Source organism: Zychaea mexicana, assembly GCF_025766255.1.
Source record: "Zychaea mexicana strain RSA 1403 chromosome Unknown BDB00scaffold_86, whole genome shotgun sequence".
NCBI classification, from domain to species: Eukaryota; Fungi; Mucoromycota; class Mucoromycetes; order Mucorales; family Lichtheimiaceae; genus Zychaea; species Zychaea mexicana.
Window position 1 is genome coordinate 159,782 of NW_026516749.1, and position 24,513 is coordinate 184,294.

The 24,513-nt window shown below is 43.8% G+C and overlaps 6 protein-coding genes across 6 annotated transcripts; 5 read left to right on the forward strand and 1 right to left on the reverse strand.

Moving 5' to 3' along the window:
* Positions 1-705: 705 nt before the first annotated feature.
* BDB00DRAFT_842855 (protein-tyrosine phosphatase-like protein) lies at positions 706-1,793 on the forward strand. Its single transcript, XM_053124915.1, has 4 exons — positions 706-765; positions 833-1,017; positions 1,103-1,475; positions 1,553-1,793. Exons 2-4 carry the CDS (start codon positions 992-994, stop codon positions 1,679-1,681), a joined length of 528 nt encoding a protein of 175 aa, XP_052975796.1. The 5' UTR covers positions 706-765; positions 833-991; the 3' UTR covers positions 1,682-1,793.
* Positions 1,794-2,456: 663 nt separating this feature from the next.
* On the forward strand, positions 2,457-3,587 carry BDB00DRAFT_842862 (uncharacterized protein). The gene has a single exon (XM_053124916.1). It carries the CDS (start codon positions 2,584-2,586, stop codon positions 3,442-3,444), a length of 861 nt encoding a protein of 286 aa, XP_052975797.1. The 5' UTR covers positions 2,457-2,583; the 3' UTR covers positions 3,445-3,587.
* Positions 3,588-3,954: 367 nt separating this feature from the next.
* Positions 3,955-4,719, forward strand: BDB00DRAFT_612074 (uncharacterized protein). Its single transcript, XM_053118025.1, has 2 exons — positions 3,955-4,585; positions 4,700-4,719. Exon 1 carries the CDS (start codon positions 4,058-4,060, stop codon positions 4,541-4,543), a length of 486 nt encoding a protein of 161 aa, XP_052975798.1. The 5' UTR covers positions 3,955-4,057; the 3' UTR covers positions 4,544-4,585; positions 4,700-4,719.
* A 127-nt stretch (positions 4,720-4,846) lies between these two features.
* BDB00DRAFT_770428 (uncharacterized protein) lies at positions 4,847-5,712 on the forward strand (the record flags this gene model as incomplete). Its single annotated transcript, XM_053119881.1, has 4 exons — positions 4,847-5,098; positions 5,169-5,192; positions 5,299-5,435; positions 5,544-5,712. 4 exons carry the CDS (start codon positions 4,847-4,849, stop codon positions 5,710-5,712), a joined length of 582 nt encoding a protein of 193 aa, XP_052975799.1.
* Positions 5,713-6,554: 842 nt separating this feature from the next.
* BDB00DRAFT_842871 (uncharacterized protein) lies at positions 6,555-7,447 on the forward strand. Its single transcript, XM_053124917.1, has one exon. The coding sequence runs from the start codon at positions 6,679-6,681 to the stop codon at positions 7,264-7,266; it is 588 nt and encodes a 195-aa protein (XP_052975800.1). The 5' UTR covers positions 6,555-6,678; the 3' UTR covers positions 7,267-7,447.
* On the reverse strand, positions 7,448-8,539 carry BDB00DRAFT_842872 (uncharacterized protein). The gene is made up of 3 exons (XM_053124918.1): positions 8,275-8,539; positions 8,051-8,186; positions 7,448-7,966 (listed from the first exon to the last, which is right to left on the reverse strand). The coding sequence occupies exons 1-3, from the start codon at positions 8,454-8,456 to the stop codon at positions 7,544-7,546; spliced, it is 741 nt and encodes a 246-aa protein (XP_052975801.1). The 5' UTR covers positions 8,457-8,539; the 3' UTR covers positions 7,448-7,543.
* Between the last annotated feature and the right edge of the window lie 15,974 nt (positions 8,540-24,513).

The window sequence follows — 24,513 nt, forward strand, 5'->3', positions numbered from 1 at the left end:
AGGGTGGGAGAGGGGGTGCGGGATGTAAAGATTACGTAATGGTGCCAAAGGAGGGGTGGGGGCTGTGTGTTCGGACAATAACATAGCGGATCGGCCCGAAAAAAAAAAAAAAAAAAGAACGCCTTGCTTTTTTTTCGCATAACCCTTATTTATTTTTTTTTTCCCTTTCGAAACTTATATATAATGTCAGAAACGGAATCAAGTAGGACGACCACTGCTCCCACCAAAGAAAAATCATCACTCTCATTGCTTCAACATCGAGGATTATTAAACTTTCGAGATTTGGGATTGTCTTCCGGGGACAATCCCGAAGGCAAAAGGTATGGTAGTACTAGTACTAGTAGTAGTAAGGCGGAGGGTGTTTTTTTTTTACCTTCCCGACCAGACCAGCTCCCGGGCGGGTGGGTTTGCACTAAACAGGACCCAAGACCTGACTTTTTAAAGTAAACGTTTAGGTATATCAAAGAAGGACTCATCTTCCGATCGGCAACATTGGACAATTTAAATGAACAAGAAGTGGAAAAGTTTGTCCAAGAACATAATATTCGAACCATTGTCGATTTACGAACACGGTAAGAGAAACGGAGTTTTGTTTTTTTTTTTTTTTTACTATGGATTCCCGCATTACAATCGTCCTCTCCCGACAACCCCACCCCCTCCCCAAAGGCCTTTTCCCAGCCAACCAATTTTTTTCTTTTTTCCAGACGAGAAGGTAGTGACGGATCGGCTATAGACAAAAACTTTCCAACCAGTGTTCTTGAACAGGTAGAGTAAAAGCAAAAGGAGACATTGCTAATTAAACAACAACTCACATACAAATATATGCATGTAGATCAAACCAACGCATTTGCTTCCTGCTGCTGCTGCTGCTGCTGCAGCTGCTACTGGAGGAGATACGACACCTACAGTGACCGAAGAACGCAACGTGCTTACAAGAAAGAAATACAGGATTGCATTTACCGGGAAAAACTTTGAACGCAATGGGATTTTCATGTCATGTACACTGCGTCAAAAATTGTAAGTGTGTGTGGGCTGAATCTGTGCAGCGAGCTGCTTGCTGCCTTAACGAAGCACACTCTAATTGAAATACCATGTCAATTAGCCTCCTCGTCATGTTTCTACTGTTCTGTCAACGACACAAGGCCGCCGCATTGATAGGGCGCGAAGTGCTGTCCCCGATGGGGATCAGCAACATGTACCAAAAGCTCGTGACGTATTGCCAAGAAGAGCTGCTGCAGACCCTGTTGATATTTACGAATCCGGAAAACTACCCCATCCATGTCCATTGTACGCAGGGAAAGGATCGGACGGGTCTGGTGTCGTGTTTGTTGTTGAGCATGGCTGGGGCGCCAGAAGAGGTGATTGTGAGGGACTATGCAAAGACACAGGCTGGATTGGCACCGATAAGGAATGAAATGCTTCAGGATCTGAGACGGGTTGGGTTGTCGGATGAATTTGCGGATGCTCCTCCACAGGTGAGTTTTCGGTTTTTTTTTTTATTATGTGTTGACTATCCAACAAAGCTCACACTACTGTGTATAATCCACTTAAGAATATGCGCGGGTTATTGGAATATGTCAGGAGTTCGTATGGCTCTGTCCAAGATTACCTAAGCAGTATTGGATTTGACGAAAAGCACCAAGAACGTGTGCGCACCATCATTTGTCAACAGCAGTCGTAGTCATGATGATATTAGAAAGACAAAAGGTTCCCCGAGCTGGATATTGTTTTTATTTGTTTTATTTTGTGGCATGTCAATAACGGAAGAACCCGTATATACTGGGGAGCAAACACCGCCTGATAAAGGTGATGATGATGATGATGATGATGGTCGTAGTAGCTGCTGTTTGCTGCAGATCAGTTATCTTTCTTTATTTGGGGGGGGGGGGTGCGATTACCGGAATTTTGTGATGAACTCATAAAAAAAAGGTGTCAGTTGACACACCATGCCAACATGATGCCTGTTGCCAATGGAAACAATTGTTGCCAAGATACCTGTGCTTCTATAATTAAAGGATCCTCTCTCTCTCTCTCTCCAAGAGTAGGGCTATTATCCACAATGTAACCATGTCTACAAATGTATACAAGGGTGGGGGGGTGGAGGGAAGAGTATCCACCCCACCCCCGCCCTGGATGATGATGGACCCATACTCCCACACACACACATACCCTATTCCCCCGCAATATAGCATCACTATCCTCATCGTCATGTTGAACAGCAAAAAGCACTGTTTGGCTCTCTGGGGTGAGAAAAAAAGGGGGGAGAGAGAGAGGTCGCTAAAAGTTTCCACAGAGATAAGATCCGTCGGGGCAATCTGATTGGCTGACGCACTATTGCTCAGTTGCAGTTTGGCCCTTTCTTTTCCGGTTTTCCCCATCATTTCATTTTTCGAATAAAAATATCCCCCCGGCGAGTTCCTAAATGCGAATTTGAGAGGGAAAGGGTTTCTCTTTTTTTTTTTTTTGTCTCTCTTTTTTTCCTATTTGCATTATATAAAAAAGCTCTTTCTTTTTTTATTGCGTTCTTGCAGCCAAAAAAAAAAAAATTATACCCCCCCGAACCCCACCTACATATACGAAACAATGGCATCCTCTTTTACGGGCTTTGAGATATTGCCACTGACGCCAGACGAAGGCGACTACAACTACAACGGTCTAGACAGCAAAGAGCAACAAGAAGACTATGATCCGTTAGACGCTACAGCGACGACATGCAACTGGATCGACGACTCAGAATGTCAAGAGAACCTCTTTCAGATCGTCCCGCTGATGCCGGAGGAAACAACGATCGACAAGGACAACCATATCCACACGCATTTCAAGTTGTTTTTTGAAGAGCTGGGCTATCTGACCGAAGAGCCAGAGCCCATCGACCCTACAAGGGATTATGATGCAGAGGCACGACAGATGCTGGAGGAACGGGATCGAACTCGTCAAAAACATGTCCATGTCTCTCGCATGCCGTCCTTGTCTTATTCCGGCGTCTCGTCTACTTCTTCCTCGTTCCATCATCAAGAGTGTGATGTCCGTTCTCCGCTGTACATGGGCCATACGGGTGCAGATAACAATCAGCATTTCTATCAGCAGCAGCATCATCATCATCATCACACCCCATATCAGTCTGCTGCTCATCACCACCACCCACTCCATCCTTCGTCACATCATCATCATCATCATCATCCTCCACAGCAGCTACACAATCATGGACATCATCATGTTCCTCACCACCACCCGTCTCCTCTTCATCACACAACCACAGCGCCCTATGTACATTCTTCTCCCAATTCCACGTACCATCCTCATCTTCCGCATCATTCACATCATCCGCTCGCTGTGGCGCAAGACCATCCAGCGCACTGCAGCAGTAACGCCACTACCACTACTACTACCAGTACTACTACCACTACTAGTAATCGTCCTTCACAAATTCCTCACCATGCGTAAAAATACAAAAAACCAACCCCCCCTCCTTCCACATATATAACCCACCCTCCTCTTCCACGGTAACTCACTTATTTTCCACCAAAAATCAACGACAAACAAACATTTGCATATAGTCTTATTCATCTCCCTCTCTCTCTCTCTTTCTTCATTTAATAAATTGTCAAAAGTGAGCAACACACATACACACACTTATCATTTATACACCAAGAGAGAGAGAAAAAAAGAAGGTTTGGGTCTCAGCCGAATCACACATTACGGAGTCTTAAAAAAAAGATTGAAGGAAAAGAAGAGGTGGCGTTTGAAAAATTATTCAGCATACACGGCACACACACACACAAGAGCAAAAAAAGTTCCCTCTTTCCTCTTCTTCTTCCTTTCATCTTTTTCTTGTTTTTTTTTTTATACATAATTTCCTTTCTTTTTTCTTTTTTTTTCTTATATAATATTATTTCACATATACCCTGTTTTTTTTTTCTTTTTCCGTTTTCTGCGTGTTTTTTTTTTCTCTTTCCTTTTTTACGTTTGACTATCTCTCTCTCTCTCTGTGTGTGTGAAAACACCAAAAAACCCAACCAACGAAAAGCCGCTTATTTAGAGTCATCAACAAAACACAATGGACTTTGCCGACCTGTCTAAATACGACGACCTGTGCAGCGACGTCTTCCTGGATGCCCTGTTTCTATGGTTCAAAACCAGCAAGATGAATTCAGACCATCGCCGGCCACGTATTCCTTCTCACAAGGTGCTGGACATCATCCAACGTCGTGTCCAACAAGAAAGAAACCCAAACGAAGCTATTGCAGAACTGTTAACGTATGTCTCTCTTTTTATTATCATCAACAAGGGATGCGGTCCGGTGGTTGGTTGGTGTGTGTGTGTGTACTTTGTGTGGCGGTGTAACCCCCTCCCTCGTTTGTGTTCTTTGTTGCGTCGTGTGTGTGTGTGTGTACGAGCCCTTGTGCACTCTGTGTGTGTGTGTGAGTCCATGTTATCCGGAAAAAAAAATATCGCAACTTTTTTTTTTTTGGGTGCAGTGCATGCAACACACACACACACACACACACACGCGTGCTTTTTTTTTATCGCCTCTTTTTTTTAACAGGATAAGCACACACACACACACACACTTTTCAAGGAGATAGTAAACTAAGGGGATGGAAAGAAAAGGAAAAAAGGGGTGGGGGTGGGGGTTGTGCTGCTCGTAATGGGATATAAAAAATAAAAAACTAATCGTTTTTTTTTCTTCTTCTATCAGGATCGACTACTTTAGACATTACATCACCTCTAAATCACTCAAGCAAAGACAAGAGTTTGTGCAACACATGAAGCGCTATCTTTACATGTGAGTCCCGTTTGTTCTTTTTCCTGCTTGAAGTATGTACTCATGTCGAAAGAAAGGTACATGCCCAATGCAGGATACGAAATAAGCGACACACGACGGTACAAGGACCACGGCAAAAAAGTGGAGGCATGTTTGGTTGCTACCAAGGACTGGCATGTCGGCGACGAATTACGGCTGTGCACCGGAATGATTGCCAACTTGAATCCCAACGAGGATGCCCTGCTGAGGAAGGGAGAGAAGGATTTCAGCATAATGTGGTCTACGCGCAAAGGTTGCAGTTGTCTTTTTCTGGGTCCTGCTCGCTTTGTAAACGTAAGTACCCGTTTTTTCTAAATCCCTAGAGTAATCTTTTTAACACCAAAACTCTATTTCCGCAAAATAGCACGATTGTGACTCTAATTGCAAGGTAAGACACGCTACTTACTACCCATGGGAGGGACAACAACAACAGCAGCAGCAGCAGCAGCAGCAACAGCAAAACGTAGATATACTGATTGCGAATGGACGCATAGTTTATATCGCTGGGACAGAATTCAATCACGTTCAAGGTTGTCAAGGAAATCAAGTGTGGCGAAGAACTGACGGTCTTTTACGGCAACCATTACTTTGGCGAGGACAATAACGAGTGTCGATGTGCGACATGTGAAGTGTGAGTCTACCTTGTCCTTCTTTTTTTTTGTTCTCATGCTGCTGCGTCACCCATTGAGCGGCTGGCTATCTGTGATCGGGGCTGTGTTGGTTAACAAAGGATGGATAGGCATGGCGAAGGCTACTTCTCCTTACGACACTCGACCACGACGTCGTCTTGTGCTGAAGAAGAGACCGCTGATGGACGAAGAAGAAGCTCCCGTAAGCGAAAGTCCGCTCTCCATGACGGTATGTTGGTGTGTGCGCAAGAGAGAAAAAGATTGTGTGAGAATTTTTAGAGTTTCCCCAAAACAAATTTTTTCACACACTGAGATGGCTGACGTGAATTTATTTTTTTTTGTTTTTGTACATTTCAAGACTACGTGTCAGATCATATACCCCGTGCGGCCAAACGCACTATCACTACAACAACGTCCGCTCCAGCAACGGCAACGGCAACGACCACGACCACGACCACGACGGGTGAACGCAGGAACTCTTCTTCTGTCATGAGCATCGACTTTTTGTGTGGACGCGAACAGGAAGAACAACCAGGATCTTGTTTACCACAACAACAACAACAACAACAACAGACGGCAGCGACCAGTCCACTTGACTTGCTGTGCGATGCAGTGTTGGATGCAGAGAGTAATAATGAGAATAACAAGGAGCAGCTCATGACGGTGCTGGTGGGACCGACAGCAACAACAACAACAACAAGTAGTAGTAGTAGTAGTAGTGATAGTGCGGCCTCGACAAAAGATACCACCACACCCAGCGCGGTGTCTATATCCATGTACTACCAACAAGAGTCATCCTCTTCATCATCATCATCATCATCATCGTCACCACTGAGCGACGATTTGTCGAGTAACAGTGACACAAAAGCTGATTCCGCCGTCGGTATGTCACCTCATTCACATGGTTGGAAGGAAGAAGAACTGGACGATCCACCCCTACCTACTGCAACCACCACAACTACGATGGATTACGGTGCCTTGCTTCTTCTTCCCAAAGGCGAGGAGGAGGATCGTGATGATGGTTTGAGTGATTATCTGGATGATCAATCTGACCTGTCATCGATCGGATCGTCGGAACTGGCTGAAGCGGACTGGAGTGATGATGATGAAGAAATAGAAGACGATGATGACACTAGTAGTTGTAGTAGTATTAACAACAAAAAACGAAGCAAGTTATCATCGTCTTTTGCTGCTGCTGCTGCTGCTGCCTTCAACGGTGGTGGTGGTCATCCTGGTGCTGGTGGAATGGAGACAAACGAAAGGCTGACGTGCATTGCATGCAAGCGGGAGTTACGACGGGAGGAAATATCAGAACAGGTGGGATGCGACACATCGATCACTGCAGACCTGGTCACATGGACATGGACTCCGAGCGCTCTTTTCACCGATTGGCGGCCCAAACGGTGTCCCCGTTGTGAGCGTCACTTTACCCTTTTTGCTCAAGAATGGCCGAACCGGAAGGAGAAAAAGAAAAAGAAGCTTGTTGCTGCCACTCCTCTTAGCAGTAGTAGTAGTCCTAATACGACCACAGAAGCAGGAGATAGCAGCAGCAGCATCAAGTCGTCTAAAAAGAGCAGCAGCGTCAGTGGAAACAAGAAGCAGTCTTCGTCGAAAAAGAAATCTAGAGCAGCAGCAACCAAGCGTGGACAGGAACAAGAGAAGAAAAAGCAAAAGAAAAAGAGGGTCAAGGCCAAAGCAGCAGAAGCATTGCCGCCATTAAAGATTGAGACGACCGACGACGTGTTCGACAACGATGATCTGTTTTCGCCACTTCTCACCCCGCTTTCTGAATTTTCGGGTGACGAAGATGACCTGTTCAATGTTGCACTGTGAAAAAAGGGCCTTTCTCTCCTTATCTTTCATTATTCCCCCCCCCCCCTCCGCCCCTGCCAACCCCCTGGTGGCCTACATACATGAAAAGACGCGCCGTAAAAAAATCAAACCCATCTCCTCTCGTTTGTAAATAATTCTTTTTTCTTAGTAAGAGTAAGAAAAAAAAAGAAAAGAAAAGAAAGTTCCTTTATAAAAAATTGTACACATTTGCTTTTTCTTCTATTTTTGTAATATTTACAAATCCTTACAAAAAAAAATATTCAAAAAAAGGTGAAAGCTACAATACAGCCCATTTCTGGACAGTCTTGGTCACGTAATCCTTGAGTTGGCAAGAATCTTTCTCAACCACCGTGATCTCATCACCGACTGTGTCGACCAACTCCTTGTAAGCCGAATATTGAAGGGTAAACCAATCCAGTTGACAACCCGAAAAGGACCAGCCCTTGTCATCGACACGGACACATCCATTGTGGGTACGGCCGTTCGGGAGCTTGAGTCCGTCGAATTCTTTAATGTAGAGCTTGGTGCCTCGTTTCATGTCGTTGGAAGCAACGCTCACCCATGGTACAAGGCCATTGCTGTTGTCGCCCAGTCCGTACGGTGTCTCGCTGCGGTCGAGTTCCATGAAAACGTTCTTGTTTGCGCCCAGGTTGACCATCTTGCCACTCTTCAAAAGACCCGTGCCTTCCATTTGAAATTTCTGTATTTTTTTAAAACAAAGTTCCGGATGAATACACTTTTTTTTTTCTGGCAAAACCGTTGACAAGGTCATATATAGACTCACATCGTACGTCACAGACGCTACTTTGGCAATGGTTTTGCCGCTGATTGTTTTGAGACTCTTGGTCTTGGATCCAGTCAACTTGACCGTCTTGCCATTGTTGAGCATGTCCACGTCGCCTTCCTTGGGGATCCAGTACCTGTAATAGTAGTAGTAGTAAAAACTTGTAAGTTAGCTTATCTTGTCCCTTCAGCTGAAATGATGCAAAGGGGATACTACTACTTTACATTGTCAATTTCGCGTTGCCCTTCTTGTAGCAGCTGCTAATACCACGTGCTTCGATGATCGGCGCAGCCGATGTTGTTTCAATACAGAGTACATGGATGAGGGTAATGATGACCAGCATCATCAGTGCCAAGGTGGTTGTTTTCGTGTTGGTGTTGGAAAGAATGGAATGGTTGGTGTTCATGATGGAAACAAGTAAAAAGTGACAGTGAGGGGTTCGGGTATGTTTATGCTGTTGCGATCAACGCTTGTTTAGTAAGAGTGAAGAGATAATTTTCCAAACAAACGATCCAATCCATGTCCTTTTTATATGTTTTCTCGATTGTAAAGGTGAAGAGTGTCATTCATCATCGACACAGGCTGGGTAACCCAGCGCCACCTTCTCATGGAATCTATGGAAACAAAATGCTTAATTATATTGACAGGTGCTGTCGGAGGATGAGTGGAAACAGGCACCTTTATCCTGATGGATGAACGGGATGGATGCGGTAGTGTTATACAATTTATTTAATGAAATGTGTGCGTAACAAACACAATGACAAAGCCCATCCTATTGGAATGAGAGAGAGAGAGAATACGCCCATGGCTACATGTGTATCCGTAAGTTTAGAGATGGGGCTCTGTTACATGGATGAACAAGAAACGTGGCGTGGCCTTGCTGATCTGAGTATATCCAGTTACCCTCTCTACGGGATGGAAACTGCCGATGTGTAACGTTTCGATGCGTACTCCACTTGTTCCCCGTATCATTAACCGTTTTAACATATACCTACTGCAAAAAGCATTTTAAACATGTCTACCAAAGATAGGCAGTCTCTAATGTTGTCCTTTCCCACTTGGTGTCCTCTGTGCAGCAAACTGGACATTGATACCCAAAAAAAAAAAAATCAAGAAGGGCAAAGTTATCCTCATCGAGTGTAACAAGCGTGACACTGTGGGGGTGCAATGGTGCCCTACACAATAGTGTCTGTAAAAGAGTTACTAAATGTGATCACGGGTGCTGTGAGACAAGCGGCGAACGGATCTTTTTCAGTAATACGCCTTTTTTGCTGGATTTAGACCTTTTATGGAATTATTACTTTCCAAAGTAGGTGGTCTGAACGCTGGTGTGTGTGTTTTCCGCTTTTTCCATTAGCCAAGCTTTAATAAGAAGAAAAATGTCAATGGTTAATTGATTATTACCCAGTACAGTCCACCCAGTCTTCCTTGGTGGTGCTGTCTGTATGTCTGTCTGTTTTTCTGGGGATGGCAAATGCAAAGTCGAATGTATTACTTTTGCTGGATACTCAAATAACACATGTATCATCATCCAGCGGTTCTTTATTTATCTATGAACGTTGCTGCTTTTATCGACTGTACTACTGCTTAGAAGAATTGTACTAATTTGATGAATAATACCAAGGGGCTGTTGCCAAACAAAAAGCCCATTGTTAATTAAAGGATGGAGCTGAGTTCCTTTTTGGAATGATCGGGTTGCGGTTACTCAAAAGATGCAGGAACAACAGCGTGGGGTGGAGATAGTCCTTCCCTACTTCCGGTTGTCAAAACAAATTATGACATCATGCTATTGCTGTTGACAAAAAACGTGGTATATGTAATATTGAGGATGGCCTGTTGTGTGAGTGATAGTAATAGCAGTAGTAGTAGGCTGCTGCTGAAATATGCTGTATTTATGTATAATGCACATACGTCAAGAACAATTGATACATGGTGTACTAGTGTTCGGACGTGTAATATAGCAATGATCATTTATTTTCTCTCCGCTCTGTCTTTCACTATACACTCCTTTAAGTAACACTGTAGAAAAATAGGCACTGATAATATGTACAGTTCTAGGCCGACCTCTAGTACATATACTGGGGCTTGTTACATTTGCACCAAATCACGGAGGCCATATTACGAGCTCTTCATTTTTACACATCTAATCATGGCTGCATGTATAAAGCTTTTACGTGCAACACTAATTGATGCATGATTAGAACTTGTGAAACCACACCTCCTTTGATGTATACTCATGTCCAGGGGTTGTTCCTCCCAGAACACCGTCATCGTTCCATACATTCTAACAATTAATAGCGGGGTATTTCTTATTTCTTTCCCTTTATACATGCATCATTTACACCACGCGACTAGACAACGACGAGGACAATGACACCCGAAAGATGCAAGCCTTCGGAAATGTCTCAAAAGGCGCAAAACGGTACTCTGAGAACGTGGATGTCATATAATATCGGAAAAGGATCTGAGCTTTTGACACACCGTATGCCTCCTCTGCTACCCAAGATGTACAGTACAATCACACACCCCTGGATATTTGTAGTTCGGGTTGGGAACATACATAGAAAGAAGCGCATTTTAATAGAATTTCTCTACCTTGCTCTTGTCCACTCACTATACAACCCTAATTTATACACTACATTCTATAAAACACTTGATTTTCTTTATTTTTTATATACAGATATTCTATAATTTTCAAAACTTACCGGTGTGGAAGCGCAAAGGAATTTAAAAAAGAGAGATTGTGAAACTGCTAAAAGCGAAGCATTTGTAAGACAGACTTGCTTGTCTGACGACAGTCCAAATGCTGCTAATTTTTCTGATGTTGTGAGAATTTCATTTCGCCTATTTCCCAACTTCTCTGAAACGATCCACAACGATGCATTCTAACGATTTGTAGTTTCTATCTAAGATTGTGCCAACATCTAGTATCAGTGTGCCCGTGTGTTTAATCAATAAACAACAGCGAGATGAAAGACGTACCCCACAAAACGCAGGATATCGTCGGGATCGGTCGATAGGGCGGCATAATTAACGATAACAAGACACTTCATTGATCTTGTAGAAGATAAAAAAAATGTAAAACGGCTAAATCAAACCGAGTATCAACAGGTCGTATTTTGGTCTCGCTTTAGAATTCTCCAAACTACCCATTCTTTTGAAACTTACTTTGTGTACTACCCATGCAACCGCTGAGCTCCATTTCTTCGTACACACCTTCGACCAGCGAACGCGATTCGAGGCACTTTATCCTATTTTTGGAGAATTTCCTTTAACGCAGTGTCTTGTATGCTAACAGGGCTCTTCCTTGCGTATCCGATAACCTTACATCCATCATTTTTCAGATGTTGTGTAAGTCCAAACCTCCACGATCTGCTCGTGTCGATATTGGTGGTTGTTGATGTTTTGAGCTAAAAAGACTTTATCTAGTATGACAGTACGCAGTTTCCATCAGCAAGAAATAATATCAGTATTAGAAAGACTCTATTATCAGGTCTCATGACATAGAGGATCTTTTTTTTTTCGATTCGTCCACCTCCGATCCTTTCGCGTGCTATGCCTGCCTTCATGCCTTGTTCTCCTTTGCAAAAGCTGTGAAACAGCCGAGCTTCTTGTCTTCGTACAAGGTGGTGTAACGTTTGGTAATGTTAAATGAGGATGATTCCTGGCGCCTTATACGGTTTCATTACACGGATCAGTTGTGAGAAAGACATTGGCGACAAATTCCTTGGGTTGCGATCCGCAATTTATCTGTCTGAAGCGATGCAAATCGTGTCCATTGTCGTCGTCACCGTTCTCGCGCACCATTAGCCGATGGCTTCTGATACGGACACCCCTTCTATATTATATCCTCTTCAGGTTACACACATCCTATATATATGTATACTTGTGCGGGTGTCCGCAAGGATGTGTTCACTTATTAATGTTACTGTATATCTGTCGATACATTAACAAAAGAGAACAATTAAAGGTACATTAAAAACATTCCTTATTGCTTTTCAAACGTTCAAGAATGTCTCTACGGATGCGTTTATGCGCAGTAGTTTTAATAAAGTATATGAATGCTCCTCAATAAACAATACTTTAATATATATTTTTTATATGTTCAACTTTTTTCTACCTACGTTTATCACCCTACTATCCCATTACTATGGAGCAATTGATTGCCACTACTTACACCGGATCAAATAAGCAAATGTGAAAGCAATTGACGAGTAAGCCGAAAAAATACGACTTTGATGCCGTCTCAACTAATCGAAGTGAGAAGAACGTAAATATCGTGATCCTGTGCGTACATGGTGGAAGCTATCGCAATACACATGGAGTAACTGAAGAAACGCGGGGACGCCAAACAGTGACGAAAACGACCGGCTGCCAATGGATTATGAACTCAAGGCGGTCCGAGAAGGATAAGCACTGGAAAGTAACGAACATCAGCAACGACAACGAGCACAACCACAACCACTCCCCCGACAAGCCTCCTCAATATTACCACCAACACCGCACGCCAACTTTCCATGCCGAGCAGCACATATTATCATTGACAGATCATTCCGTCAGGCCTCTCATGATACATCGATAAGTTCAGAGCCACGAAGACGGCTGAGGGATTTATACAATTTTCGTGCGCAAATATTCCGTGAGGATAATCATGGCGGCTTCAGTAGGATATTCGAGTTCCTCATTGGTAACAACTATATCACTAGATATAAGCTAGACGGCACAGGTAAAAGTCTCGACGCCCTCTTTTTTACCCATGAAACGAGTATAGCAAAAGCACGACGATTCAACGAGATCATTGCTATCGATGCGACGTACAAAACGAGCAGAACCAAGATGCCTCTTGTCAATGTTGTAGGTGTCAGTCATCTCGGTCCATCCAAGCTCAAGAACGTGTTTATTGCCTCTGCTTTCTTGGTAAACGAGAAAGAAGAGTCGTACACCTGGCTCCTTTGGACTATGCGTCAAGTCCCATGGCCAGAAGGAGACGTACGCATCTTTATTACGGACAACGAAAGAGCTTTGATCAACGCCATCGAGTCAACTTTCAAAGATGCAGAGTATATACTTTGCGGGTGGCATATGGAGCAGCATTTACGTAGCATTTTCAGTACTTGCTTTCCACCGAACAGCGAAGAGATAGGCGAAGCCAAAGCTATCATTAAGCAAATGGTTGATGTTAGTAAAAAAGACGAAGCGACTTTTTAGGCTGCCATTGACGCTTATAAGTGTCTGATCGAAAAAGGTGCTCTTGCGTATGCCAACGAAAACCATAAGCGATACAAAAAGCACAAGAAAACAAATTCCAAAGCGAAGCATCATGACGACAGCAGCAATAGCGAGAACGACAGAGATACTGAAGATGATGCAACGTCTGCAATACGTTTGCTGGCAAACAAAAAGAAAGAGAAAATGATGGACTATCTCAACGGGTATGTTAACTACCTTTATCCAATATTTGACTGGAGCTTTTGCCGAGTCGTGCTCACCAGCTGTATTATATTATATTATATACCTGCCTTGAATATAAGAAGAAATGGGGTGCTTGTTATGCTGGAAGACTTTTAAACATGGGAATGAGGGCGTTATCGCGTGTTGAAGGAACACACTGGCGCATCAAAGATACAATGCAAACCACCGGAAGCTTGTTTAAAACGGTCAGAGCAATTGATCGTATCATGCGTAAATCGGTATGAACTACACCCTTTGTTTTCGGATTGTAAAGAGAATGTGTTAACGGATATGCTAATTATAATTTTGTACTAGTTGGCTGATGAAGAGACTCAGTTTTTGCAAGAAAGACATAAAATGCCACTTTATGGAAAGCGTGAATCGGCTGTGATGCAAGAACTCTTTGGCACTATTTCGTTTTTTGCTTTGAATCGACTCCGAAGGGAGCTCAAACGAGCTTGGGATAACTGCGATAAATATCAACTTGACTCAAGCGACTGCTGGTGTGGTACCACACTATACTAAGGACTACCGTGTCAACATAATATCGCACGAAAAGGGCTCAGTATAAGCTTGTCGGATATCCCTGATCGATGGCGATTGGAATATGACAGAGGTTTAATTTTCTGCTATAGTAATACTGTGATTATACTATGCGCCTGTAATATACTTTATATACTGATATCAAAGTTATTAATCCACAGATAGCTTCCAAAAGGTGTATACTCCTGAAGCAATTGTATTAGAGCAACAGAACATAGTACTACAGAAGCTGCATGATGTACTCTACAATATGCGGTCGGATCAGCAAAAATACGATTGACTTAGTGGTATCGATAAGTTTCTCGACGAATTTACAACGAGTATCGACATTAGCGACATAGAATTACAAAGCAATGTGAAGACGAATGGACGCCCTGCTAACACAAACAATGCACGATTACCGTCAAAGTTCGAACGCGATGAAAAGCATAGCCAGCAACGCTTTCAAAGTAAAAATGCCAACGAATCAGAGGAGCTCTCCGAAGGCAGCAACACAGAGGATGATGACATCTACATTTTTCCTCAACAAGGGAAAAGAAAGGATCCGGAGATGAACTTCCTTGAAAGCACGAACAAAAGGTACGTGCTCTTCTGATATAAATTGTAGCTATGATAACAAATACTTTGCAGCTATCATAGATTTATAAATTAACTAAGTTGATAAACTATTTACTCTGGATTTAAAAAAAATTTTGTACCCAAGCTGAAGTTCTTCGTTCATCCAACCATCCCTCGCAAATTTATCGAAACAACTGTCGACATTATGTCCGATGGCTTTTGTGGCTTCCGCACAATCGCACATCATGTACACGGCAATCAAGAGGCTTTTATGTTGGTCAATCTACAAATACTGGAGTGCTTCAAGATAAACAAGGATATATATCAGCAGCACTATGTATTTATGCGTGAGATGTACAACGCAATGAAACATCACTGTCTTATTACGCACTTGATGCTCCACGACCCCCGGATTCGTGCCTATCCAATTGGTTCCTTACTCCTGACTTTGCATAGATCTCTGCTAGATAATGTTAAGTAAAAGCTAGACTCTGACGAATAGGCTTATGAGCCATCTCTAATTTTGCCAATGCAAGATCCATCGTCCGACAACAAGAATCCTCTGCCCATCATTATGCAGCATCTCAATAACAATCATTGGACTACCATCGATACAAAAGGGCGCTTTATCATGATGGACCGGTCTATTATCAACTCGATGTGTATAAAGACATGCCGATCAATGGGTAATGCTGATAACCTGTGTAAAACAAAGTGGCGTTATCTGCAGATAGAAAAGCGTGACGACGAAAAGACAGTGCGTGCTGGACCCTATACACTAGATTAATCATTCTACTACTTCCTGTACAGTAACTTCCTCTCTTCTTGAACGCCACTCTCTTCATTTTAAGGTTATTTGGTATATTTCGGTATGAGTTAAATAACGATGTTGATCAGTTCTGCTCTATATTTTAGAGGAACATCACTTTGATTTATGGCTGCTATCCTATATATGGTATAGGACATAGAAGAACAAACCACTCAGGTATACATAACCTTGCGGACACCCCCACAAGTATATATTAATAGGATATGTGAAACCTGAGCGCTAAGGATACTGTAGAAGGGGGCGTCCGTATCAAAAGCCATGTCAAATCAATGGCGTGGGATGGATTCGATGCCGCAAAGACTGCTTGCTATGCATCGGGCAAAAAAAATGGTGTCTCGTTGCGTACTATTAGAAGTAATGAGACGGGAAATAAGAGGACGCTCTAGATTGCTTGCAAGCATTATGGTGAGCCGGTCAACAAGGACGTATGTGAAGTTCAGAAGACCACGACAAGACAAATGTTTATTGTAGATGATAAGGGCGAGGCCATTGCATTATCCAAGGACAAAAAGATCGACACTCGTCAAAGGGACTCTCAGCGGTTTGGTTGCAAATTCGAAATGATCCTTCGTCCTTTGAACCAGACCAGCAAATAATGGCACATAGTCTCTTTCTATGATGGCGGTCACAACCATGAGATGGCAAGCGAGCTTTCGTCGTACCCAATGCTCCGTAGACTCGATCACGATGAGGAGGTCGTTATGAAGATGGTACAAGCGCATGCAACCAACAAAGCTGTATTGTCTTATCTTGCCAGCAAGAACAAGATTGCGCACCCTAAAGACATCACCAATCTTCGTCAGCGAATATTCAACAATGACCCAGATCATGCAATGTTCCAACTAATCAAAAAGCTTCAAGAAAACGGGTACGAAATCCAGTGGAAAGCAAAACAAGAAGGTGACAAACGTTTTTTGCAGTCTCTCTTCTTTGCGCACAGATCAGAAATTGCACTCGCTCGCCAATTCCCGGAAGTTGTTACCTTGGACGCCGCTTACAAGACAAACAAGCACCGGTTGCCATTTATCAACATTGTTGGAACTGGCAATATTGGATATCCCCAATTGATGACTTTCTGCATTGCTGGTTGCTGGGTATCCGAGGAAAACAATTACAGCTACGATTAGGTGATTCGCAAGCTTCAAACTGTCGTCGTTTGGCCACTTGATCAGTTCTCGTCCCCTAGTGTGTTCGTAACAGACAGCGAAACTGCTTTGACCGGTGCTCTCGACCGCGTTTTTTCCAATGGCAAAAAAAATTATATGCAAGATCCATATACGACGCAACTTTAGGGTCAACCTATGCAAGCCTTTTGTTGTCAAGGACGATTACGAGGAACTCGAAAAGGCTATTTATTATTAAATGGCTAGTGAGTATCAAGACAAGTTCGACGATATGCGACCCACCATTTCGAACGATAACCTCGAAGAAAAGGCAATGAAGATGTATGAAGAGGCTGCACAAAAGGCAAAAAGACCCGACGTTGTCATGGAATATTTGCAAAGGTGTGTAAGATTGAATAAGCACGGATTTTTTGACCACATGCCACTGGGACTTTAATATATTTTTCGTTATACAGAAAGCTTGCTTTAAAAGACAAGTGGGTAGGTAATTGCCTCACTCATGTAAAGCATTTCGGGAACGACAGCGCAAACAGAGTCGAAGGGACGTATGCCAACATGAAAAAGGCAATTATGTTCTCAAGTGGCAATCTCCTAAATGCCTTTACGCAAATTGACGAGTTTCATCGATTGAAGGTTTACCACTTCTAGTACTTATATTGATTCGTTAGTGTCGAGGCTCTTACATGCTTTCTTCCTTATATTAGAATTAGAATTGGAAGCGAAAGATCGGCAAGGAAAGTTTTGGCGGAAACTCGCATATCCCACGCAGCAAAAGCAGCGTTTGGCAGCTTTGGAATATAAAATATTCAAGTTCGCTTTCTATGCCATCCGTGACGAGGTAACAGTCAATAATCTGTTAAAGACTGATCACTGCCAATGTGCAAGTATTATTATGATATTCCGTGCTGCCATATGCTTCCATCACAGGGTGAAATTCGCTTAAGCGTAACTCTAAGACGTTGGCACCTTTATCCTGAGAAAACGGCACCTCAAGGTAGTTATAAGCTGTTATGTAAAAGCTGTTATACTTGTGACGTAGCTGATTCTTGTTGCTATTAGGAGATCCAATACAACAAGCAATAGGAATAACAACGTTTTGGCGATGACTGGTCCATTTACAGCCCTAAGGACCCTAAGCATGAAATCGCAAATCGAAGCAGAGCTCACACACCTCAACAATCTTTTACACCGCTTGTTAAATTATCAACAACGTGCAACTCTCCCCGCGCACCTACATCTATCAATGATGATATGTTCATCGACGTTGATCACTTTCAGCAGCCAAAATCAATCCCTAACAGCACCTAAAAAGCGCAAAGCAGCAGCAATAAGCATGAGCTGATCGCTTTAGAGCATCAAAACTCTCAAAACCGAAAGAAAGCAAACATCGGCATTGGTCATGATGCTGCAGCAATATGGTAAAGTTCTATGCATTAAGACGTGTAGCCACTGCTTTATTTTAATTTTAATATCTATAGGAATGGAAAGATGGAACCAACAACAACAAATAAAGCAAACAACACAGTACCAACTATCACATCCTTAAACAACATAGCACTCACCGTCCCTCCTCCTCCAGAAATTCGCTTTGTACCTAACCTCAACCTTGTTTGTAAATGGATTCCTCCATCAGCTGTTGAAATTAGGGATCCGTATCAGAACCGTAGAACCAAAACCGAGAAAATACGGTTCGGTTCCTACCAAGAACCGAACCGGAACCGAACTGGTTTTGTATGCGTAGAACCGAAGAACCGAGAGGCAGAAGATTGCATTTGGCGATTTTGGTAATTAGTATAAAGTAGGCTATAATGGAAGTTACGAACAATGTTACTCCTTAAAGACCAAGAAGTAGTGTATTTGCAAACCATACTTTATTCAAAAACTCAACAAAACCTACAAAAGCAGAAGGGAGGGAAAAATAGTAAAGAAGAGATGAACAAAAAAAAACACTTCTTTTGACAGCAGCTTGCTTTCTCTGCCCATAACGCGCATCATTACTTGTTCCTCTACTTTGCTACCCACAATGCATTTTCTCCATGACGTACTTTTCTACTAAATTCAGCATGGCTTCTCGATCAGTTTTATCAAGTTTGTGCATTCTGTCGTCTGAGATTGCGCATCCTGGGGTCCATAACAGAATTATCTTACCCATTGACACTTTGCCTTTTATGAGACACTATACACGCGTAGAGACACAGTAGCTGTGTGTACTGCCGGTTGTGGTTTGATTCCTCCAATGTTACAATAACGTATTGTACTAGTAATATTATGTCGCTCTAGTACTATAAGCTCCACTTTTTTTTGTGAAAACTGTGCTTTAATCTTTTAACTATGCAATGACCCACATTGTATATAAAATGTTTACATTCTGTTTCTCTTATTCATTTTGAAATCGCTGTTCAATGTATAATAATAAACTATTCTTTTTTAGTGCAGTATTTAAGTATACCGCGATATTTGAACACACATACATCAGCTTTCATTCAAAGATACTGGATCTTGCCTTTTTTATATACATGACGGGTTCAGTTCTTTGGTTCGATTCTTCGGTTCTATGGTTCTCATCGGTTCTAGTCAGTTCGGTTCTTGCTTTGGACGGTTTGGTTCAGTTCCTTTAAGAACCGAACCGAACTGAACCGAACAGTGCGGATCCCTACCTGACAACCAAACCTCGTATCTGCAATGATCTAGTCAACATATTCTTTACACCGTCTTGCTTAATTCTAACTATAAACTTCGCTTCCGGACGATGTGAGCCCCTCCGCTTCGCTGCGTGTCAGCATCTGTCCTCCAGGGACCAGTTTACTGGGGCTCTGCCCCAGACCCCGGGTGGGGGGCAAAGCCCCCCTACCGCCCCCCAAGAGTTCTTCAAACAATGCTGAAAATATGTTCTCAAAGTATTCTGCTTAAAAGTAATGTCGAAAACAGTTGTGGAAATTGTTTTTATTGTTTGGTTAAAAAAAGGATGCCGTCACTGCTTTAAAAAATGCCCAAAGTTAATACTTCATACATAGTAAGAATATTTGTATGATTTTACCGTGTCAACGCTAATTACCCGAGTTAATGCATTCCGTACTCTCAGATGATTCATGCCCAACACATCGGCAATCCTCGCAAATAATGAGGTAGTCGTGCAATTCGATGTACACCTCGCAACTGAACAGATCGTGTTCAGTTTCTTCGCAAAATTTACACGTTAGAATTTTCAAAGGTGGAATTCTCTTGCTCTTGAAATGGGTCTTGGACATTTTGTTGGGATGGAAAACTTTGGACATTATGAAAGATGCGATGGTTACACGCTCAATCAAGCTCGCTCTACTTACTAAAGCAAAGACCGAAACCCAATTCATTGTTACGGTCTGGAGATGCTTTTGCTAATATGACATTGATGATCATATTTGCGTCCCCCCAACACCCCCTCTAAACCCGAACCCCAACCTAATTATATTGTATTTTAGAATCAAAAAACAGGGCGACAGATGATGCTTGACAGTGGAATAGAAAGAAATAGATGGATAATAATAATAATGGAAATAACAGAAAATAAAGAAATCTATATTGTGATGATGGGTAGAGCAGCGTAAAGCTTTACTCGTCGGTGCTAGTGGGTTGTGTGTGTTGTGATGGTTGTGATGGTTGTGTTTGCGGTTGTGGAGGAGGATTTAGAAGCACCTCATGGTAGACAATGTTGATAGTGGAAGCTGTATTGAGGTCGGTAATATTTTGAAGGTCGATGGCAATGCGGATGTTATTTGGGTTGGTGGCGCGGGAAAGTGCAACATACAGTTGACCATGCGCAACCACAGGTTCTTGAAGGCAAATGCCAACATATTCTAATGTTTGGTCTTGCGCTTTGTGAATGGTCATTGCGAAGGCCGGGCGGACAGGGAATTGACGGCGCGAAAGGATGAAAGGATAATCACCCTCAGCAGTACACATATGGATGCGAGGGAGATAATGCACTTGCCCTGCATGGCCTTGATCGATTCGCTTAACAGCAATCGAATGGTCGAGAAGACGGGTGACAAAAACTTTTGTGCCGTTGCACAGACCTGCATCAGGATTGATGTTGCGCAAAAGCACCAACGGCATACCCACTTTGAGCTGCAGAGAATGGGATGGAAGTCCACTGGCACTCAAACTGTTGAGGAATTCAACGGGATAGTTGGCTCGAGCATAGTCAGGGTCATCCGCATCGACAATTCGATCAGTAGAGTTATACTCTCTGCCTTCGCCAGGGAAAAGCGTGTACGCTGTTTCATTAATGTCGTCAACGTCAACGTTTTTAGCGGCTAAAATAGCGCGGCCATGGTAGTACTCTGGTTGCGAATCAAAAGCTCGAATGGATGGATACACGACATCAATAAGTGACATAGTGTCACTTGCATCCATACGCCATTCTGCAGGAATCTGAACAGCTTCAGTATAAGGTGGCTGCCCATCACCGATTGCAAGGAGGGTATCAGCAAATGCAGCGGCATCAGGGCCAGCCTGACGCACGCGCATATTGACAGTGAGGTGCAAGACCTGGACATGATTCTCCCAAAAGGTAGCTGAACGGATGGTCTCACCTACTATCTCTGAACGTGTACCCCTCTTGACAACAGGAAGCACTTGACAGAAATCGCCACCAAACACCACGACCTTGCCACCAAAAGGAATCTGTCCATATACTGGATCAATGGCGCCCATGATGTCACGCAATGACCGGTCGACAGCCTCAAAATTGTGCTTACTGCACATAACAGCCTCATCCCAAATAATGAGAGAGGCTTGTTGTACCAGATATGCATGTGGCCCACCAAGACGAAGGTTACATGTCGTATCAGCATCAGCGTTTATAGGAATCTTAAAAGACTGTGCACGGTACGGCCACCAGGAAGCAGAATTGCAGCAATACCCGATGTAGCAACAGGCAGTGCTATTTCACCACGCGATCGGACACAGCTCAACAGCGTTTTAAACAACTGCGATTTGCCAGTACCACCGGCTCCATTCACAAAGAAAACGCGGGAGAAGTAGTGTGGAGCGAAAACATCCATTGCATTGGTGATAGCGTCATATGCAGCTCGCTGTTCGTCGTTGAGAGTAGGTAGCAGCGTTTGCAGGATGCGATTCTGCTCATTTACCTCATATTCACGACCTTCAAGGCGTGGTAGCAGATCCAGCTTGGTCACAAAGGTCTGCGGCAACGACGGAAAGTCGGAGAGATGATGACCGGTGACCTGCAACCAGGTCTCAATGTCACCGAGGGTGCGCTGGTAGATCTGTTCGAGTTGTTGCTCAGACAATTCGGCTTCATTGGGAAGAGAGAGCGTCCTGCGCATCTCAAAGAAGTAGTCGTCTGCCATACGCTCGCGATAGGTGGTCCACAGCGATACTGGGTCAGCAGGAGAGCAGTTCGTCAGAATATAGACAAAAAACTGTCTAATTGCTGCAGCTGATGGGGCAACCTGGACAACCTCAGCCATACAGCGATCCCATTCCTCGTCGGACTCCAGAAGGCCACAGGCAACAGCAGCTTCCTGGAACGTCGCATATGTTGTTCCCTCATACTGCCTCAGAGAAACAAAACCAGTGGGAGCACGGACAGACAGCAGAAGGAGGCGAAGGCAATATAATTCCATGTTCGAGAGGGAAGCATGGAATATATGCGTAACAACATTTTGGATGGGAGGGTTGGTGCGAGGATTCCAACGGCGATTTCTGTTGTCCCAGGTGTAGTGGCATGGGATCTCTGAGTAAAGATACTCTTCTGTTGCACGATTTTCGCTGTAAAGGCGGAAAAAGGCAAGAAGCTTGGTGCCGGATTCTGCCGCGTCACGCGCTGCACGAACTTCCTGTGGTGTCATATCGTCACGTAGATTGACAATCTGTTCGCCAGGTAAGTGAAGGTCCAAACGTATGACTGTTGGATAGTGCATATGCACATCAAACTCGAACGTACGATGGATAGCCTCGCACGGACCAATGTATCGAGCGTTTTGAAACTGCTCTACTTCATTGACTGGCTCGGCAGCGGCATTATCGGTATTGGTGGTGGTGGTGGTGGCAGTTGCAGTGGTTTGTATTTGTGCTTGGTCGGTGCCCTTAGTGATGTATTTGCACAAATACTTAATAGCGCTGTTGGATGTACAAATTTCAACGTTAATGTATGCATCGTACTTGTGGCTAAGGTAGGGTTGTACAGCACAACATGTCGGTTGTCGGCGAGAAAGTTGGAAGTAGGGAAGAGGTGGCGGTTTTGTTGATTTTCACGGCGTCAGTAGATGGGATATCCATCTCGGTTGACGCATGTCTCGTTGTTAAATAGTTTTGGATAGCCTTGTGAGCACCGGTTATCCTTCATGCACACAGCATTGGTGCCTGGACCACATGGGCCGTGTATCATGCACGCTGTCACCGTGCGATACAACTGTGGTTGTGTGACGGGATTCAGCAACTCAGCAGATACAAATTGGTTGTAGTCGGTGGGGTTGCGTGGACAGTCTTCTTGCTCCAAAATGACCAGGATATGGACGTGCAGCAAACCACGCTTCTGGAACTCGACAGTTGCCAAGTATCCAGCGACTTGACCAAAGCATTTCGACTCCTTGATATCCTTGAGCAACTTGGTGAGTTTGAGGTAAAACACCCAAGTTGCAATATCTGGTCGGTCGTATGCTTGCTGGCTAGGAAGAAGCTCCGCAACGATTTCAGGCCATCTTGGATTGCAAGTAAACGTAATGAAAAGCGTTGGGTTACCCCACTGGCGAACGATTGCTAACCCATCCTGTAGCATCTGCTTCATGTAGCGAGGGCCACCTGTAAACGACGCTGGCAAAATGACTGCACGACCAATTTGCCTGGGATCGACGTTATCACCAACACCACTATACACCTCAGCACGTATCGTTCGTTGGTGGGTGAGGATGAAGTTAAGGCGAGAAAATTCGATACATACGTAGTTGTCAACCACCATCTGCTGGAAGAGACGCCCATAGTAGTGCAGGAACGATTCGCAGTCGCCATTACGGATCATGAGCAAGTACGTGCAATGCTCACGCAGCATTACTTGGATCGTGTCGTGAGACACTGACTCGTAAGTCAAACCTTGGAACCATCCAGTGTCACCAAACGGAAACATGAGGACGTAATGGAGTGGCATATACGATGCGTGCAAGGAGCTGATACGACGAAGACCTTCTGCACGATCGTGAATGACGAAGTCATGCTCCCGTGCAGTGCCATCCACAGTACGTTCTACCACCATTGCTGCTACTTCAGGGTAACCCTGTTGATCGTAGCGACGGCCCAAGTCGCTTTGACGAATTACAGCCTGAAGTGTTCCAAGTGGCTGATCACCGTGGGTTTCGACAGCAGATACGAATGTGCGCGCCAAAGGATTGTGCATCTCCATTACACCTTGCAGCATTTCGATCGTCTCGCGGAGGAGCCCAGAATACAAAGTCGTACGTCTTGCCAATTGCTCCTGTGTATCTGCGAAATAGATCTGCGAATAGTTCGCTTGCGCCTGGTTATCAGGTCTTAGCGCACCAACAGCATGATACAATGTACCATTGATACGGTAAGTGGGTACGCCGCCTGCACCACTTGCTAAGACAGGATCGACGTTGCCACCAAGAATGGATGCAAATGCAAACATACTGTTATATGCCCTGATGTTGGTATGGAAGTTGATACTAACGGGATCATTACTGTTACGATTCATTAGGAGGTCACGGAGAGGAACAGGAGGAGTGCGAGGAATTGGCAGCTGGATCTTTCCAGAAAGGCAGCAGAGACCAAAGCGAGGTCTGCGTATGGATGATATCGTAAGCTTTTCATCTAACCACATTAGTGCACCACAATATGGACAAACAGTATCCATACGTGGCAACACATGATGATGGAAGGAGTCGCCGGCAGTATAGCATACGTTTGGCCCAAAAACGTCTTCTGGATCAAAGGGGACTACA

Coding starts and splice junctions, on each gene's coding strand:
- BDB00DRAFT_842855 (XM_053124915.1), top strand. CDS start 992: ATGTCATGTACACTGCGTCAAAAATT. Junction 1,018..1,102: donor TGTACACTGCGTCAAAAATT/GTAAGTGTGTGT, acceptor CATGTCAATTAG/CCTCCTCGTCATGTTTCTAC. Junction 1,476..1,552: donor TTGCGGATGCTCCTCCACAG/GTGAGTTTTCGG, acceptor AATCCACTTAAG/AATATGCGCGGGTTATTGGA.
- BDB00DRAFT_842862 (XM_053124916.1), top strand. CDS start 2,584: ATGGCATCCTCTTTTACGGGCTTTGAGATATTGCCACTGACGCCAGAC.
- BDB00DRAFT_612074 (XM_053118025.1), top strand. CDS start 4,058: ATGGACTTTGCCGACCTGTCTAAATACGACGACCTGTGCAGCGACGTC.
- BDB00DRAFT_842871 (XM_053124917.1), top strand. CDS start 6,679: ATGGAGACAAACGAAAGGCTGACGTGCATTGCATGCAAGCGGGAGTTA.
- BDB00DRAFT_842872 (XM_053124918.1), bottom strand. CDS start 8,456: ATGAACACCAACCATTCCATTCTTTCCAACACCAACACGAAAACAACC. Junction 8,187..8,274: donor GGCAACGCGAAATTGACAAT/GTAAAGTAGTAG, acceptor CTACTATTACAG/GTACTGGATCCCCAAGGAAG. Junction 7,967..8,050: donor TAGCGTCTGTGACGTACGAT/GTGAGTCTATAT, acceptor AAAAAAATACAG/AAATTTCAAATGGAAGGCAC.